Below are 16,722 nucleotides of genomic sequence, written 5' to 3'. Positions count from 1 at the left end.
TCTACCAAAATGAATCACCTCGCACTTATCAGGGTAAAACTCCATCTGCCATTTTTCGGCCCAGCTCTGCATCCTATTAATGTCTATTTGCAGCTGACAACAGCCCTCCACCTCATCCACTACTCCACCAATCTTGGTGTCATCAGCAAATTTACTGACCCACCCTTCAGCCCCCTCCTCCAAGTCATTGATAAAAATCACAAATAGCAGAGGACCCAGCACTGATCCTTGTGGTACACCGCTGGTAACTGGTCTCCAGTCTGAAAATTTTCCATCCACCACCACCCTCTGTCTTCTATGTGATAACCAGTTACTTATCCAATTGGCCAAATTTCCCTCGATCCGACACCTCCTTACTTTCTTCATGAGCAGACCATGGGGAACCTTATCAACGCCTTACTAAAATCCATGTATACAACATCAACTGCTCTACCTTCATCTACACACTTCGTTACCTCCTCAAAGAAATCAATCAAATTTGTGAGGCAAGACCTACCCTTCATGAATCCGTGTTGACTATCCCGGATTAAGCTGCATCTTTCCAAATGGTTAAAAATCCTATCCTTCAGGACCTTTTCCATTATCTTACCGACCACCGAAGAAAGACTAACTGGCCTATAATTACCAGGGTCATTCCTATTCCCTTTCTTGAACAGAGGAACAACATTCGACACTCTCTGGCACTATCCCCGTGCATCTCCACATCATGACTATCCCCGTGGACAGTGAGGACCCAAAGATCAAAGCCAAAGGCTCTGCAATCTTATCCCTTGCCTCCCAAAGAATCCTTGGATATATCCCATCAGGACCAGGGGGCTTGTCGACCCTCAGGTTTTTCAAAATTGCAAATACATTCTTCCTCAGAACATCTACCTCCTCCAGCCTACCCGCCTGTATCACACTCTCATCCCCAAAAACATGGTCCCTCTCCTTTGTGAACACTGAAGAAAAGTATTCATTCAACGCTCCTCCTATCTCTTCTGACTCCATGCACAAGTTCCCACTACTGTCCTTGACAGGCCCTACCGTCACCCTAGTCATTCTTTTATTTCTCACATAAGAGTAAAATGCCTTGGGGTTTTCCTTGATCCAACCCGCCAAGGACTTCTCATGCCCCCTCCTAGCTCTCCTAAGCCCTTTTTTCAGCTCATTCCTTGCTACCTTATAACTCTCAAGCGACCCTACTAAACCTTGTTTTCTCATCCTTACATACTCTTCCTTTTTCCTCTTGACAAGACATTCAACCTCTTTTGTGAACCATGGTTCCCTCACACGGCCATTTTCACCCTGCCTGACAGGGACATGCCTATCAAGGACACGCAGTATTTGTTCCTTGAACAAGCTCCACTTTTCATTTGTGCCTTTCCCTGACAGTTTCTGTTCCCATCTTATGCTCCCTAATTCTTGCCTAATCGCATCATAATTACCCCTCCCCCAATTATAAACCTTGCCCTATCGTCTGGCCCTATCCCTCTCCATTGCAATAATGAAAGACACCGAATTGTGGTCACTATCTCCAAAGTGCTCTCCCACAAACAAATCTAACACTTGGCCCTGTTCATTACCCAGTATCAAATCCAATGTGGCCCCCCCACTTGTCGGCCTATCCACACTGTACAAAAACTGCCCCATCCGAACTGTTCGACTTATAGAGGTTCCAATCAATATTTTGAAAGTTAAAGTCACCCATGACAACTACCCTGATACCTCCACACCTATCCATAATCTGTTTTGCAATTTCTTCCTCCACATCTCTATTACTATTTGGGGGCCTATAGAAAACTCCCAACAATGTGACCGCTCCTTTCCTATTTCTAACTTCAACCCATATTACCTCAGTAGGCAGATCCCCTTCAAACTGCCTTTCTGCAGCCGTTAAACTATCCTTGATTAACAATGCTACTCCTCCACCTCTTTTATCACCTTCCCTACTCTTACTGAAACATCTATACCCCGGAACTTCCAACAACCATTCCTGTCCGTGTTCTAACCATGTCTCCGAAATGGCCACAACATCGTAGTCCCAAGTACCAACCTATGCTCCAAGTTCACCTACCTTATTCCGGATGCTCCTTGCATTGAAGTAGACACACTTCTACCTATCTTTCTGTCTGCCGATACACTCCTGCGACCTTGATACCCACCTCAGTACCTCACTACTCTCAACACTGGCTTCTGGACTACAGCTCGTTTTCCCAGCCCCCTGACAAATTAGTTTAAACCCCCCCCAAAGAGCCGTAGCAAATTTCCCTCCCAGGATATTGGTGCCCCTCTGGTTCAGGTGCAAACCGTCCTGTCTGTACAGGTTCCACCTTCCCCAGAATGTTTTCCAATTATCCACGTACCTGAAACCCTCCCTCCTACACCATCCCTGCAGCCACATGTTTATCTGCACTCTCTCCCTGTTCCTCACCTCACGAGCACGTGGCACCAGCAACAAACCAGAGATGACAACATGGTTTGTCCTGGCTCTCAGCTTCCTCCCTAGCTCCCTTAGTTCCTGGTTTAAATCCCCGTCCCTTCTCTTACCTATGTCGTTGGTACTGATCTGTACCACGACTTGTGACTGCTCCCCCTCCCCTTTAAGGATTCTGAAAACACGGTCCGAGGCGTCATGGACCCTGGCACCCGGGAGGCAACATACCATCCGTGAGTCTCTTTCGCTGCCACAGAACCGTCTATCTGTCCCTCTAACTATCGAGTCCCCAATAACTATTGCTCTCCTGCTCTCCCTCCTTCTCTTCTGAGCTACAGGGACGGACTCAGTGCTGGAGATCTGTTCACCGTGGCTTACCCCTGGTAGGTCGTCCCCCTCAACAGTATCCAAAACGGTATACTTGTTACTGAGGGGAGCGACCACAGAGGATCCCTGCACTGACTGCTTCCTCCCAGCCCCTCTCACCGTCACCGTCTTGATTCTTCGGAGTAACTACATTCCTGAAGCTACTTTCTATGACCACCTCTGCCTCCCGAATGATCCGAAGTTCATCCAGCTCCACCTCCAGTTCCTTAACGCGGTTTCTGAGGAGCTGGAGATGGGTGCGCTTCCCACCAGTGAAATCAGCAGGGACACTGACGGCGCCCCTCACCTCAAACATTCATACTTGTGAGACTAATAAAGATTACCCTTATTATCTGGAACAATCCAGTCAGTCTCATTCTCCTGCTCTGTCTCTGTATCCTAACAGCTTTATTTCTCTCAGGTTTCTATCCAATTTTTAAAAAAATCATTCATTGGTGTCTATTTCTAAACTCTGTCATAGGCAGCAAGGTTCAGGTACTTGCCACTGGCTGTGTAAAAACCTTCTTCCTCATACCTCCTGGACCATTTACATGCATAGATACGGAGCAACGTAGAAAATTGGAGCAGGAGGAGACCATTTGGCCCTTCGAGCCTGCTCCACCATTCATTACGATCAGAGCTGATTAGGCTCAATAGCCTAATCCCGCTTTCCCCCCATATCCTTTGATCCCCTTCACCCTCAGTGCTGAATCTAACTGCTTCTTGAAAACATGAAATGTTTTGGTCTCAATTCTTCCTGTGGTGATGAATTCCACAGACTCACCACTCTCTGGGTGAAGACATTTCTCCTCACCTCTGTCCTAAATGGTCTGTCATAGAACATACAGTGCAGAAGGAGGCCATTCGCCCATCGAGTCTGCACCGACCCACTTAAATCCTCACTTCCACCCAATCCCCGTAACCCAATAACCCCTCCTAACCTTTTTGGACACTAAGGACAATTTAGCGTGGCTAATCCACCTAACCTGCACATCTTTGGACTGTGGGAGGAAGGCGGAGCATCCGGAGGAAACCCACGCAGACACTGGGAGAACGTGCAGACTCCGCACAGACAGTAACTCAGCAGGGAATCGAACCTGGGCCCTGGCGCTGTGAAGCCACAGTGCTAGCCACTTGTGCTGCCCGTGCTATCCCGTATCCTCAGACTGTGACCCCGGGTTCTGGACACTCCCACCATCGGGAACATCCTTCCCGAATCTAATCTGTCTCGCCCTGTTAGAACGTTATAGGTTTTTTAAAATATAAATTCAGAGTGCCCAATTCTTTTTTTTCCCAATTAAGGGGTAATTTTAGCATGGCCAATCTACCTACCCTGCACATCTTTGTGTTGTGGGGGTGGGACCCACACAGACACAGGGAGAATGCGCAAACTCTACACGGACAGTGACCCAGGGCCGGGATCGAACCTAGGTCCTTGGTGACGTGAGGCAACAGTGCTAACCACTGCGCCATCATGCAGCCCACATTCTATAGGTTTCTATGAGATTCCTCCTCATTCTTCTGAACTCCAGCGAATACAATCCTGACCGATTCAATCTCTCATACGTCAGTCCCACCATCCCAGGAATCAGTCTGGCAAAACTTTGCTGCTCTTCCTCTTTAGCGAGATCATCTTTCCTCAGATAAGGAGACTAATACTGCACACAATATTCCAGGTGTGGCCTCACCAATGCCCTGTATAATTGCAGCAAGACATCCCTGCTCCTCTACTCGAATCCTCTTGCTATGAAGGCCAAAAAACCATTTGCCTTCTTTACCGCATGCTGTATTTGCATGCTTCCATACAAACTAGGAGCAGGCCACTCGGCCCCTCGAGCCTGCTCCTTACACAAAACTAAAGTCAGCCCCTCGAGCCTGCTCCTTACACACAAACTAGGAGTTGGCCCCTCGAGCCTGCTCCTTACACACAAACTAGGAGTCGGCCCCTCGAGCCTGCTCCTTACACACAAACTAGGAGTCGGCCCCTCGAGCCTGCTCCATCATACAATAATTTTAACCTCAACTCCATATTCCTGCCGACCCCGATAACCTTTCACCCCCTTGCTTATCGAGAATCTATCCATCTCTGCCTTAAAAATATTCAAGGACTCGACTTCCACTGCGTTTTAAGGACGCAAGATCTAAGTCATAGAATCCCCACAGTGCAGAAGGAGCCCAAGTTAGTACCAACCCTCCGAAACCGCCCCCCCCCCCCCCACCCTGCCCCATCCTCAATTCCCACCCAACGTGCACACCCTTGGAGATGAAGAGGCAATTTAGCACCTAACCTGCAAATCTTTGAACTGTGTGAGGAAACCGGAGCACCCGGAAGAAACCCACACAGACAAGGGAAGAATGTGCAAACTCCACACAGTTATCCAGGGTCAGGCGTGAACCTGGGTCCCTGGTGCTGTGATGCAGCAGCGCTAACCACTGTGCCACCCCCTCTTTTACAACCCTTGAGCGAAAAAAAAATCCTTATCCCCATCTGAAATGGGTGACCCCTCACTTTCCAACAGTGACCCCCTTGTTCCAGATTCTCCCACAAGAGGAAACATCCTCTCCACATCCACCCTGTCAAGACCCCTCAGCATCTTATATCGTTCAATCCAGGTTTTGCCCAAAACTTTGAATCTGTGTCCCGGCTGCTTGTACGATCAGTGAATGGAAACAGTGTTTCTTTGTCCACCCGATGGAAACCTGGCATAATCTTGTGTCCCTGAATCAAATCTCCCCTCAACCTCCTTTGCTGGAACCATTCTGGTAAATCTCCTCTGCGCCTTCTCCAAGAATCTTCACATTCTTCCTGAAGAGTGGTGACCAGAGCTTTATAAAGATTCATAGAATAGAATTAGAACCATAGAATTCCTGCAGTGCAGAAGGAGGCCATTCGGCCCATCAAGTGTGTACTGATTCACTGAAAGGGCACCCTGCCGAGGCCCACACCCCTACCCTGTCCCTGTAACCCCATAGCCCCACCAAACCTGCACATCCCTGGATACTAAGGGGCAATTTATCAAGGCCAATCCATCTAACTTGCTCCCCTATCAGCCTCCCCAAACAGGCGCCGGAATGTGGCGACTAGGGGCTTTGGGGCTGGTACAGCACAGTGGGTTAAGACAGATGGCTTGTAATGCAGAACAAGACCAGCAGCGCGGGTTCAAGTCCCGTACCGGCCTCCCCGAACAGGCGCCGGAATGTGGCGACTAGGGGCTTTTCACAGTAACTTAACTGAAGCCTACTTGTGACAATAAGTGATTATTATTATCATTATTTTTTGGTCTGTTGGAGGAATCCTGAGCACCGGGTGGAAACCCACGCAGACACGGGGAGAAAGTGCAAACTCCACACAGACAATCATCAAGGCCAGAATTGAACCCGAGTCCTTGGCATTGTGAGGCAGCAGTGCCAATCACTGCCACCGGAAGCATAGTTTCTGTGTCAGTTATGAAGCTCAAGGTCGAATTTGCTTTGCCAACTACTCTCTTAATATGTCTTGTAGATATACAAAATCCCTCTTCACCTCTTCCTCTCTCCTCCCAAAGAGGCCAGTTGGGTTTTTACAACAATCCAGCAGTTTTCATGGTGTCTTTTCCCAGTGCCGGCCCCACAAATGACCAGATTCATTCAGCTCAATTTCACAACCTGCCTTTGTGTTTTTGTGGGTTCTCTCTCACTCCCTATTTTCTGTTTTCAATCAGTTTCACAGGGTGTTCGAAGGTGAGACTTCAAGATCCGGAAACACAAACCAAGCATCACATCAGGGTCTGACAGAGTCCTCAATTTATCATTGCTGAATATCATGAGATTTTGAACATGGAAGGAAAAAGCATCGTTCACAGTGGGGAGAAACCATACTCGTGTTGTGTGTGTGGACGAGAATTCAGTCGATCATCAGGCCTCACAAGCCACAAATGCAGTCACACTGAGGAGAAACCGTGGAAATGTGCGGACTGTGGGAAAGGATTCACTTATCCATCCAAGCTGGAAACTCATCGACGCAGTCACACTGGGGAGAGACCATTCATCTGCTCCACGTGTGGGAAGGGATTCACTCAGCCATCCGCTCTGTCCACACACCAGCGACTTCACTCCAGGGAGAGACCATTCACCTGCTCCACATGTGGGAAAGGATTTACTATTTCAGCCCACTTGCTGAGTCACCAGCTAGTTCACACTGATGAGAAACCGTTTCAATGTCCAGACTGCGGGAGGTGCTATAAAAGATCTGGGGATCTGATGTGCCATCAACGTGTTCACACTGACGAGAGACCATTCAGGTGCTCTCAGTGTGGGACTGGGTTCAGACGATCGTCTAACCTCACTGTACATCAGCGAACTCACACAGTGGAGAGGCCATTCGTCTGCACCAAGTGTGGGAAGAGATTCACTCAGTCATCCGACCTGCAGAAGCATCAGCGAATTCACACTGGGGAGAGACCGTTTCAATGTCCAGACTGCGAGAAGTGCTGTAAACGTTTTGGGGAACTGTTACAACATCAACGTGTTCACACTGACGAGAGACAGTTTAGGTGCTCTCACTGCGGGACTGGGTTCAGACGATCATCTCATCTCACTGTACATCAGCGAACTCACACTGGGGAGAGACCATTCACCTGCTCAGAGTGTGGGAAGGGATTCACTCAGTCAGCAGAACTTCTGAATCACCAGCGAATTCACACTGATGAGAGACCATTTCATTGTCCAGACTGCGGGAATTGTTATAAACGTTCTGGGGATCTGATGCGCCATCAACGTGTTCACACTGACAAGAGACCGTTTAGGTGCTCTCATTGTGGGACTGGGTTCAGACAATCGTCTCACCTCACTGCACATCAGCGAATTCACACTGGGGAGAAGCCATTCGCCTGCTCCTGGTGTGGGAAGGGATTCACTCAGTCATCCGCCCTGCAGAAGCACCAGCGAGTTCACACTGGGGAGAGACCGTTCACCTGTTCCAAGTGTAGGAAGGGATTCACCACTTCATCCCTCCTGCTGAAACACCAACGAGGCCACAAATAACGACAGTGATTGGATTTTGCTGTTCCTCACAGACAGGACTGAACCATGTTCATTTGGGTCTCTTTCTGCTGATAACAAACTCCAGCCCATTTACAGGGGCTAATATTCTGGCTAAAAGTCTAATAAATTAGATTTGTGTGAAATATGCAGTGTGCTGAAACTTTTTAATTACTCTGACACAAGTTAGTTCCTTTTGAAGTAATCTCGCTCTCCCGTCTCTTCCATCCTCACCTCCAACAAGAAGTGTGAGGAGCTTCTTTGTGACTGAGATTGAGTAAATCCGATCAGCCGCCTCTGCTGCTTCCCTCCCTTCCACGAGCCCACCGGACCAAACTGTCTCTAAATTTCATCCTTTCCCGAGCCCTGAACCCTCATCTTTCTCTAGTTTCTCTCCCAGCTCCCCTCATGCCATCTCAGAGCTCATCTTGTCCATGAGACCCAGCTCCTGCTCCATCAACCCTATTCCCACTGAGCTACTGATCAGCCAACTACCCTGTGTCCATGGATATTGTCAACATTTCTCTCTCTTCAGGTACTGTCCCTCTGTCCTTCAAATCTGCCATCATCACCCCCTCAATAAAACAAACCCTTGACCCTGTCATCCTTACAAATTACTGCCCCATCTTCAACCTCCCTCTCCTCACAAACTCTTTGAACATGTTGTCCCTCCCAAATCCTTGCCCATCTTTCCCAGAAATTCCCATGTTTGAATCCCTTCAATCAGGTCTCTGCCCTGTCACAGTGAAATACAAGAGACAAACAGAATCTTACCCGGAGAGAAAGACAGACAATCCGGGAGCTTGGATCCAACACGGATATGTCCATAAGACCAGAAGACTAGGGTAGCAGCACAGTCATTATCGAGAGACAACAATACCTGCTGGAGACAGACAGACAACTAAACAACACGAATCACAACACCAAGCTACCTAGACCCATATACCCGAGACAGGAAGGAGAATTGGAGACGGACTGGAAGAACTCAAAGACTCCAGACATATTAACCAAAGAAAACAGGTAGAACCAAGGAAGTTCTACCTGCTCCCTAAAATACCCAAACATCCAAACACATGGACAGTACCAGGGAAATACCACCAGACAGACCCACCGGGCCAAGACTGTGGGAGAGAAAATCCAACAGAATCATAGAATTTACAGTGCAGAAAGAGACCATTTGGCCCATTTAGCCTGCACCGGCCCTCAGAAAGAATACCCTACTTAAGCCCATCCCAGTAACTCACCTAACCTTTATTTGGACACTAAGCGGCCAATCGACCTTAACTCTTTGGACGGTGGGAGAAAACTGGAGCACCCGGAGGGAAGAGACACGGGGAAAATGTGCAAACTTTACCCAGTCACTCAAGGCTGAAAAAGCTGAAACATCAACACACTGCTCCTGGTGGTTGATGGTATCGTGGTTCAATAAATATAATCAGTGGATTAAAAAGGTGTGTAATATATAGTAAAACAGAAAATGCGAGATTATCTCAACAGGTCTGGTAGTATCATCGAATCCCTAAAGTGCAGAAGGAGGCCATACGGTCCATCGCGTTTGCACCAACCCTACAAAAGAGCGTCCCACCCAGGTGCACTTCCCCACCCTCTCCCCATAACCCACTTCACCTTTGGACACTAAGGAGCAATTTAGCATAGCCAATCCATCAAGCCTACACATTCTCGTGGGAGAAAACTGGAGCACCCAGAGGGAACCACACAGACACGGGAAGAATGTGCAAACTCCACACAGTCATCCAAGGCCGGAATTGAACCCTGGTCACTGGCCCTGTGAGGCAGCAGTGCTAACCATTGTGCCACATCTGTGATGAGAGAAACAGAGTTAATGTTTGTTGTTCCTTGTAACAGTTCTGTAGAAGGATCAATGGATTCTAAAAAAGTCCATTGAAGTCGAAATAAGACGTTTTTGTCCATTGAAGCGGTTTGACACAGGAACAAGTTTCACTCTGTGTGAAGCTCCAGTTTCATTCACACACAGCCCACAGTCTGATTGGCTGAAGGACCAGAATCCATCCCGTCCTCCCAATCTTCCCGTTGGTCAACCCCTCTCAGACAGGAAATGAGGTTGTGGAACCCGTGCACACGTGGCTAATGGGAAGAACTCAAAATGATGCAGTCTCAGCCAATGAGGGAGATCTGAGCAGCAACGCCCCTCATTCACTCCAATTGGGTGGAGGACCAGCTGCTGTCGTTCGGTCCTGCAGTCCCGCCTCCTCTTCCTATTGGTGCAAAGCTACTGTCAATCACTCGCCAGGCATTGTGATGTGGAGCATGCGCAGTGCGGCTCATGCCCACGGACAGACGCTTGTTTGTCTCATCTTCAGGCCATGATGTTGGGTGGGGTTACTGGATTATGGGGATAGGGTGGAGGTGTGTACCTTGGGTAGGGTGCTCTTTCCAAGAGCCGGTGCAGACTCGATGGGCCGAATGGCCTCCTTCTGCACTGTAAATTCTATGAAATGTGGAGATGTAGGCGTTGCACTGGGGTGGGCACAGTAAGCAGTCTTACAACACCAGATTAAAGTCCAACAGGTTTATTTAGAATCACTAGCTTTTGGAGCACAGCTGAGGAAGGAGCTATGCTCTGAATGCTCGTGATTCGAAACAAATCTGTTGGACTTTAACCTGGTGTTGTAAGACTTCTCACTGTGCCCACCCCAGTGCAACGCCGGCATCTCCACGTCCTGGTGTTTAGTAAATTACAGCATGATTTAATCAAAGACAGAGAGGAGTGATTTCTGCTGACTGGGCAGTAAGGACATTGCCTAAAAATTGTAGCCAGGTCACAGAACTCAGTGTGAAATGAGGAAACACTTGACACAAAATCTGGGACACATTTGGAATTCTCTCCCATAAATGACAATTCCTGTGGCAATCCCTGGTGAATCCACTATCTTTCATAGAATTTACAGTGCAGATGGAGGCCATTCGGCCCATCGAGTCTGCACCAGCTCTTGGAAAGAGACCCTACCCAAGGTCCACATCTCCACCCTATCCCCATAACCCAGTAAACCCACCCAACACTAAGGGCAATTTTTGACACTAAAGACAATTTTAGCACGGCCAATCCACCTAACCTGCACATCTTTGGACTGTGGGAGGAAACCGGAGCACCCGGAGGAAACCCACGCAGACACGGGGAGGATGTGCAGACTCCACACAGACAGTGACCCAAGCCGGAATCAAAACTGGGACCCTGGAGCTGTGCAGTAATTGTGCTATCCACAATGCTGCCGTGCTGCCCCCTTATTTGTTGCCGATCCCGAATTGCTCTAGAACTGAATGGCTTGCTGGTCTATTTCAGAGGGCAGATTTACTGCTGTGGCTCTGGAGTCACATGTAGGCCAGACCAGGTAGGGTTGGCAGATTTCTTGAAGGCCATTAGTGAACCAGATCAGTTTCAACACAACCAGTGATAGCTGCATGGTCACCATTACTGATACTAGTTTTCACTGTTTTATGAATTGAATGTAGTTGTTTGGTAACCTGAAATATTCCAATAGCTCCTCAGACCATTACCCTCGGGGACTCAGTAATACCCGCCCAGGCACATTCCCACTCCACCACCATCTCATCCCTGGCTCCCAACCTCCCGCTTTGGTCACAATCCCCGCCCCGCCCGGATTCCCTTCTCACTCTTTGTGACCTCAATACAAACATGTTGGACTTTAACCTGGTGGAAGACTTCTTACTGTGCCCAACCCAGTGCAATGCCGGCATCTCCACATCATGACCTCAACTGGACCGTCTTTTCCAGCTCTTGGGGCTCGTACGGCGCATGCTTCAGTCAGTGCTGAGCCCCCAGCCCCACTTCTTTCACTCCGATTGGTGGGAGGACCAGCCGCTGCTGCTCGGTCCTCCGGCCTGGCCCCTTCCTATTGGTCTGGCCCTGCCGTCAATCACTCTCCGGGCATTGTGACGTTGTGCATGCGCAGTGCGGGCGGTGTCCAGGGACAGAAGCTTGTTTGTCAGATCCACAGGCGGTGAGGGAAATGGCGGAATGGAGGGAGAGACGGAGCTGAGAGGTGGACGGGGAGGGGCCTTGAGTCCCCGATGCGGCTCTGACACCGGAATAAGAAGCGCCGGTGCCGGGTTTGTATCTGTGCGGCGGACGCGGCGGAACCGCGTCTGGAGTGAGAGGCCCGTGTTAAGGGCGCATGCGCGGTGCTCCCTGTCAGCAGGAGGAGAGAATTTTGTGAATTTCTCTCCTGGACTGACAGGGATGGATTCTGCAAACTCCTTTTACAGGGGGTTAGGAGGCTGGATTTACACAGAAAACTCAAATCAGAGATCATATCAAGATATAACAGAGTCACTCTGTTCATCAGAACCTGAACATTATCAGAATTTGAGTATAATTGAGCTCCAGGGCAGTCCCGCTCGCTGCATGTGTAGTGGGTGTCTCCCAACACAGACAGAAAGGTTCACTTTTCTCCTGGAGTTTGAGACAAATCAGTTTTCAAAATGATGCAGAGTTTCAGCCAATGAGGGAGATCCGGGCTCAGCTCCGCCCCTCATTCACTCTGATTGGTTGGAGGAACAGCTGCTCCTGCTCGGTCCTCCAGCCCCACTGCTGCTTCTTATAGGTCCAGAGATGCCGTCAATCGCAACTCGGGCATTGTGAGCTGGAACACGTGCAGTGCGGGTTCTTGCTCTGGCTTCAGGCGGGTAAGAGGGGAGCCCAAACCCCACCCCCCCACCACCATAAGACCCATTGATTTTATTGTCAGTCTGCAGACAGGAGAACTGAACCCAGGCAGAGGAGAGGGAGGGAGAAAAGTGGGAGTGGAGGAAAGAAATAGGTTTGGATTTCAGCCCCGGGAGAAGGGACAGTGTGTGGGATGGGGATTTACGTCTTTGACTTTGATAATCACCATTTACAGGATATTCGAAGGGGATGATTTACAAACGGGAAATTCCTAAGCATCACATCAAGATTCAACAAAGTCATTCGATTATCAGGACCTGAATCTCCTTGGCCTTTGGATGTGGAAGGAGAAATGTTTGTCTTCTGCCTGGGAAAAGATTTCAAATATCAGTGTGACTGGAAAAGCACCGAGACACATACATACACGCACACACACGGGTGAGAGTGATCCAGTGAAGTGACTGTGGAAAGAGCTTTAACCAGTTACACAGCCTGAACAAAAATTCCACCATTCACAGTGAGGAGAAACCATACACGTGGTCTGTGTGTGGACAAGGCTTCAACTGATCATCGAACCTGGAGAGGCATGCTCCTGTACTGCTCTGTATTTAACAGGAGTCGGCACCATGGAGAAACCGTGGAAATGTGGGGACTGTGGGAAGGGATTCAATTACCCATCCCATCTCGAAACTCATCGACCCAGTCACACGGGAGAGGCCGTTCACCTGCTCCTTGTGTGGAAATGATTTCATTCAGTCACAACACCTGCAGTCACACCAGCGTGCTCACTCCAATAAGAGACCTTTAGAATGTTCTGACTGTGGGAAGAGCTTTAAAAGCAGGAAGAACCTGATGCAACACCAACACACTCACACTGGGGAGAGGCCGTTCACCTGCTCCATGTGTGGGAAAGGATTCACTCAGTCAGCCACCCTGCTGAGGCACCAGCAGACTCACACTGTAAAAAGGCCATTCGCCTGCTCTGTGTGTGAGAGGAAATTCATTCAGTCATCCACCCTGCTGAGGCACCAGCGGGTTCACACTGGGGAGAGGCCATTCACCTGCTCTGTGTGTGGGAAGGGATTGACTTGGTTAAGCACCCTCGCTACACATCAACGTGTTCACATTGATAAATGACCTCTTGTTATGAATGTGAGAAGTGCAAGTGAGGTGCAGACACACCAACGCACTCGCGTTGGGGAGAGGCTGGTCACCTGCTCTGTGTGTGAAAAGGGTTCACTCAGTCACAGCACCTATTGTGAGAGCAGTGAGTTTATATGTGATTGCAGGGGCGGGATTGTGCTGTTCATCACTTTCACTGTTTGTTTCTGCTGTTGGTAAACTTCAGCCCCATCATCAGGGTGATTAAAATTCGAGATGAATGTCAGCTAAGTCAGTCTTTGTGCAAATACACAGTGTTATGTTCCATGTTCTCCAATGTAAGAGGAGATTAATCAATGTCCTGTTGCTGACTGCTTCATTTTTGGGTTCTATTCTCTTTTCTATCTCTATATTATTTCAGTTCTCATAGCTTCAGTTACTCTCATGGACAATTCCCAGCTCCTCATATCTTCCAGAGTGTGTCTCCTGGTTTAGGGGGCTGGGTTCAGCACAGTGTCTAAACAGCACGGGTTCAATTCCCATACCGGCCTTCCCACACCAGGGGCGACCAGGGGCTTTTCACATTAACTTCATTGAAACCTACTTGTTACAATAAGTGATTATTATTATTATCCTACCACTGGGGTCCTGGGAAGATATTGGAAACACTCCTGGGATCAATAAATTCGAAACGGAATTGGTTAGTTACTCTCGGCCTTTGAACGTCACCCTCTGTTACACTGTCAATGTGCTCCTGTACTGCTCTGTATTTAACAGGAGTCTGCAGACTGATGAGACTCTGTTACACTGTCAGTGTGCTCCTGTACTGCTCTGTATTTAACAGGAGTCTGCAGACTGATGAGATTGTGTTACACTGTCAGTGTGCTCCTGTACTGCGCTGTATTTAACAGGAGTCTGCAGACTGCTGAGACTGTGTTATACAGTCAGTGTGCTCCTGTACTGCTGGGTATTCAACAGGAGTCTGCAGACTGATGAGACTGTGTTACACAGTCAGTGTGTTCCTGTACTGCTCTGTATTTAACAGGAGTCTGCAGACTGATGAGACTGTGTTATACAGTCAGTGTGCTCCTGTACTGCTCTGTATTTAACAGGGGTCTGCAGATTGATGAGACTGTGTTGCACTGTCAGTGTGCTCCTGTACTGCTCTGTATTTAACAGGAGTCTGCAGACTGATGAGACTGTGTTACACTGTCAGTGTGCTCCTGTACTGCTCTGTATTTAACAGGAGTCTGCAGACTGATGAGACTGTGTTACACTGTCAGTATGCTCCTGTACTGCTTTATATTTAACAGGAGCCTGCAGACTGATGAAGCTGTGTTACACTGTCAGTGTGCTCCTGTACTGCTCTGTATTTAACAGGAGTCTGCAGACTGATGAAGCTGTGTTACACTGTCAGTGTGCTCCTGTACTGCTCTGTATTTAACAGGAGTCTGCAGACTGATGAGACTGTGTTACACTGTCAGTGTGCTCCTGTACTGCTCTGTATTTAACAGGAGTCTGCAGACTGATGAGACTGTGTTACACTGACAGTGTGCTCCGGTACTGCGCTGTATTTAACAGGAGACTGCAGACTGCTGAGACTGTGTTATACAGTCTGTGTGCTCCTGTACTGCTCTGTATTCAACAGGAGTCTGCAAACTGATGAGACTGTGTTACACAGTCAGTGTGTTCCTGTACTGCTCTGTATTTAACAGGAGTCTGCAGACTGATGAGACTGTGTTATACAGTCAGTGTGCTCCTGTACTGCTCTGTATTTAACAGGAGTCTGCAGACTGATGAGACTGTATTACACTGTCAGTGTGCTCCTGTACTGCTCTGTATTTAACAGGTGTCTGCAGAGTGATGAGACTGTGTTATACAGTCAGTGTGCTCCTGTACTGCTCTGTATTCAACAGGAGTCTGCAGATTGATGAGACTGTGTTACACAGTCAGTGTGTTCGTGTACTGCTCTGTATTTAACAGGAGTCTGCAGACTGATGAGACTGTGTTACACTGTCAGTGTGTTCCAGCACTGCTCTGTATTTAACAGGTGTCTGCAGACTGATGAGACTGTGTTATACAGTCAGTGTGCTCCTGTACTGCTCTGTATTTAACAGGAGTCTGCAGACTGATCAGACTGTGTTACACTGTCAGTATGCTCCTGTACTGCTTTATATTTAACAGGAGCCTGCAGACTGATGAAGCTGTGTTACACTGTCAGTGTGCGCCTGTACTGCTCTGTATTTAACAGGAGTCTGCACACTGATGAAGCTGTGTTACACTGTCAGTGTGCTCCTGTACTGCTCTGTATTTAACAGGAGTCTGCAGACTGATGAGACTGTGTTACACTGTCAGTGTGCTCCTGTACTGCTCTGTATTTAACAGGAGTCTGCAGACTGATGAGACTGTGTTACACTGTCAGTGTGCTCCTGTACTGCTCTGTATTTAACAGGTGTCTGCAGACTGATGAGTCTGTGTTACACTGTCAGTGTGCTCCTGTACTGCTCTGTATTTAACAGGAGTCTGCAGACTGATGAGACTGTGTTGCACTGTCAGTGTGCTCCTGTACTGCTCTGTATTTAACAGGAGTCTGCAGACTGATGAGACTGTGTTACACTGTCAGTGTGCTCCTGTACTGCTCTGTATTTAACAGGTGTCTGCAGACTGATGAGTCTGTGTTACACTGTCAGTGTGCTCCTGTACTGCTCTGTATTTAACAGGAGTCTACAGACTGATGAAGCTGTGTTACACTGTCAGTGTGCTCCTGTACTGCTCTGTATTTAACAGGAGTCTGCAGACTGATGAGACTGTGTTACACTGTCAGTGTGCTCCTGTACTGCTCTGTATTTAACAGGAGTCTGCAGACTGATGAGACTGTGTTACACTGTCAGTGTGCTCCGGTACTGCTCTGTATTTAACAGGAGTCTGCAGACTGATGAGACTCTGTTACACTGTCAGCGTGCTCCTGTACTGCTCTGTATTTAACAGGAGTCTGCAGACTGATGAGACTGTGTTACACTGTCAGTGTGCTCCTGTACTGCTCTGTATGTAACAGGAGTCTGCAGACTGAGAGACTGTGTTACACTGTCAGCATGCTCCTGTACTGCTCTGTATTTAACAGGAGTCTGCAGACTGATGAGACTGTGTTACACTG

General features: G+C 48.5%; 1 protein-coding gene and 2 long non-coding RNA genes across 4 annotated transcripts in view; 2 read left to right on the top strand and 1 right to left on the bottom strand.

The window, feature by feature from the left end:
* LOC140421366 (uncharacterized) overlaps positions 1–8,239 on the top strand; it is a 522,678-nt gene extending 514,439 nt beyond the window's left edge. The window contains exons 3-4 of the mRNA XM_072506031.1: positions 6,484–7,661; positions 8,202–8,239. Of these exons, the coding sequence (XP_072362132.1) occupies positions 6,599–7,661; positions 8,202–8,239 (1,101 nt within the window). The 5' untranslated portion in view covers positions 6,484–6,598. The remainder of the gene's footprint in view (positions 1–6,483; positions 7,662–8,201) is intronic.
* LOC140419486 (uncharacterized) overlaps positions 1–11,860 on the bottom strand; it is a 40,331-nt gene extending 28,471 nt beyond the window's left edge. Inside the window, exons 1-2 of one of the 2 annotated variants that reach the window (XR_011945818.1) lie at positions 11,493–11,860; positions 8,576–8,684 (exon numbers count right to left, since the gene is read on the bottom strand). This is a non-coding gene — a long non-coding RNA (uncharacterized lncRNA). The remainder of the gene's footprint in view (positions 1–8,575; positions 8,685–11,492) is intronic. The other variant, XR_011945819.1, reaches the window with a different exon arrangement.
* On the top strand, positions 11,752–13,854 carry LOC140419487 (uncharacterized). The gene is made up of 2 exons (XR_011945820.1): positions 11,752–11,911; positions 12,703–13,854. It is a non-coding gene; the product is annotated as an uncharacterized lncRNA (long non-coding RNA).
* Positions 13,855–16,722: the final 2,868 nt, after the last annotated feature.

This window comes from Scyliorhinus torazame, chromosome 5 (assembly GCF_047496885.1).
Source record: "Scyliorhinus torazame isolate Kashiwa2021f chromosome 5, sScyTor2.1, whole genome shotgun sequence".
NCBI lineage: Eukaryota > Metazoa > Chordata > Chondrichthyes > Carcharhiniformes > Scyliorhinidae > Scyliorhinus > Scyliorhinus torazame.
This window is presented reverse-complemented; position numbering and strand designations above follow the sequence as displayed.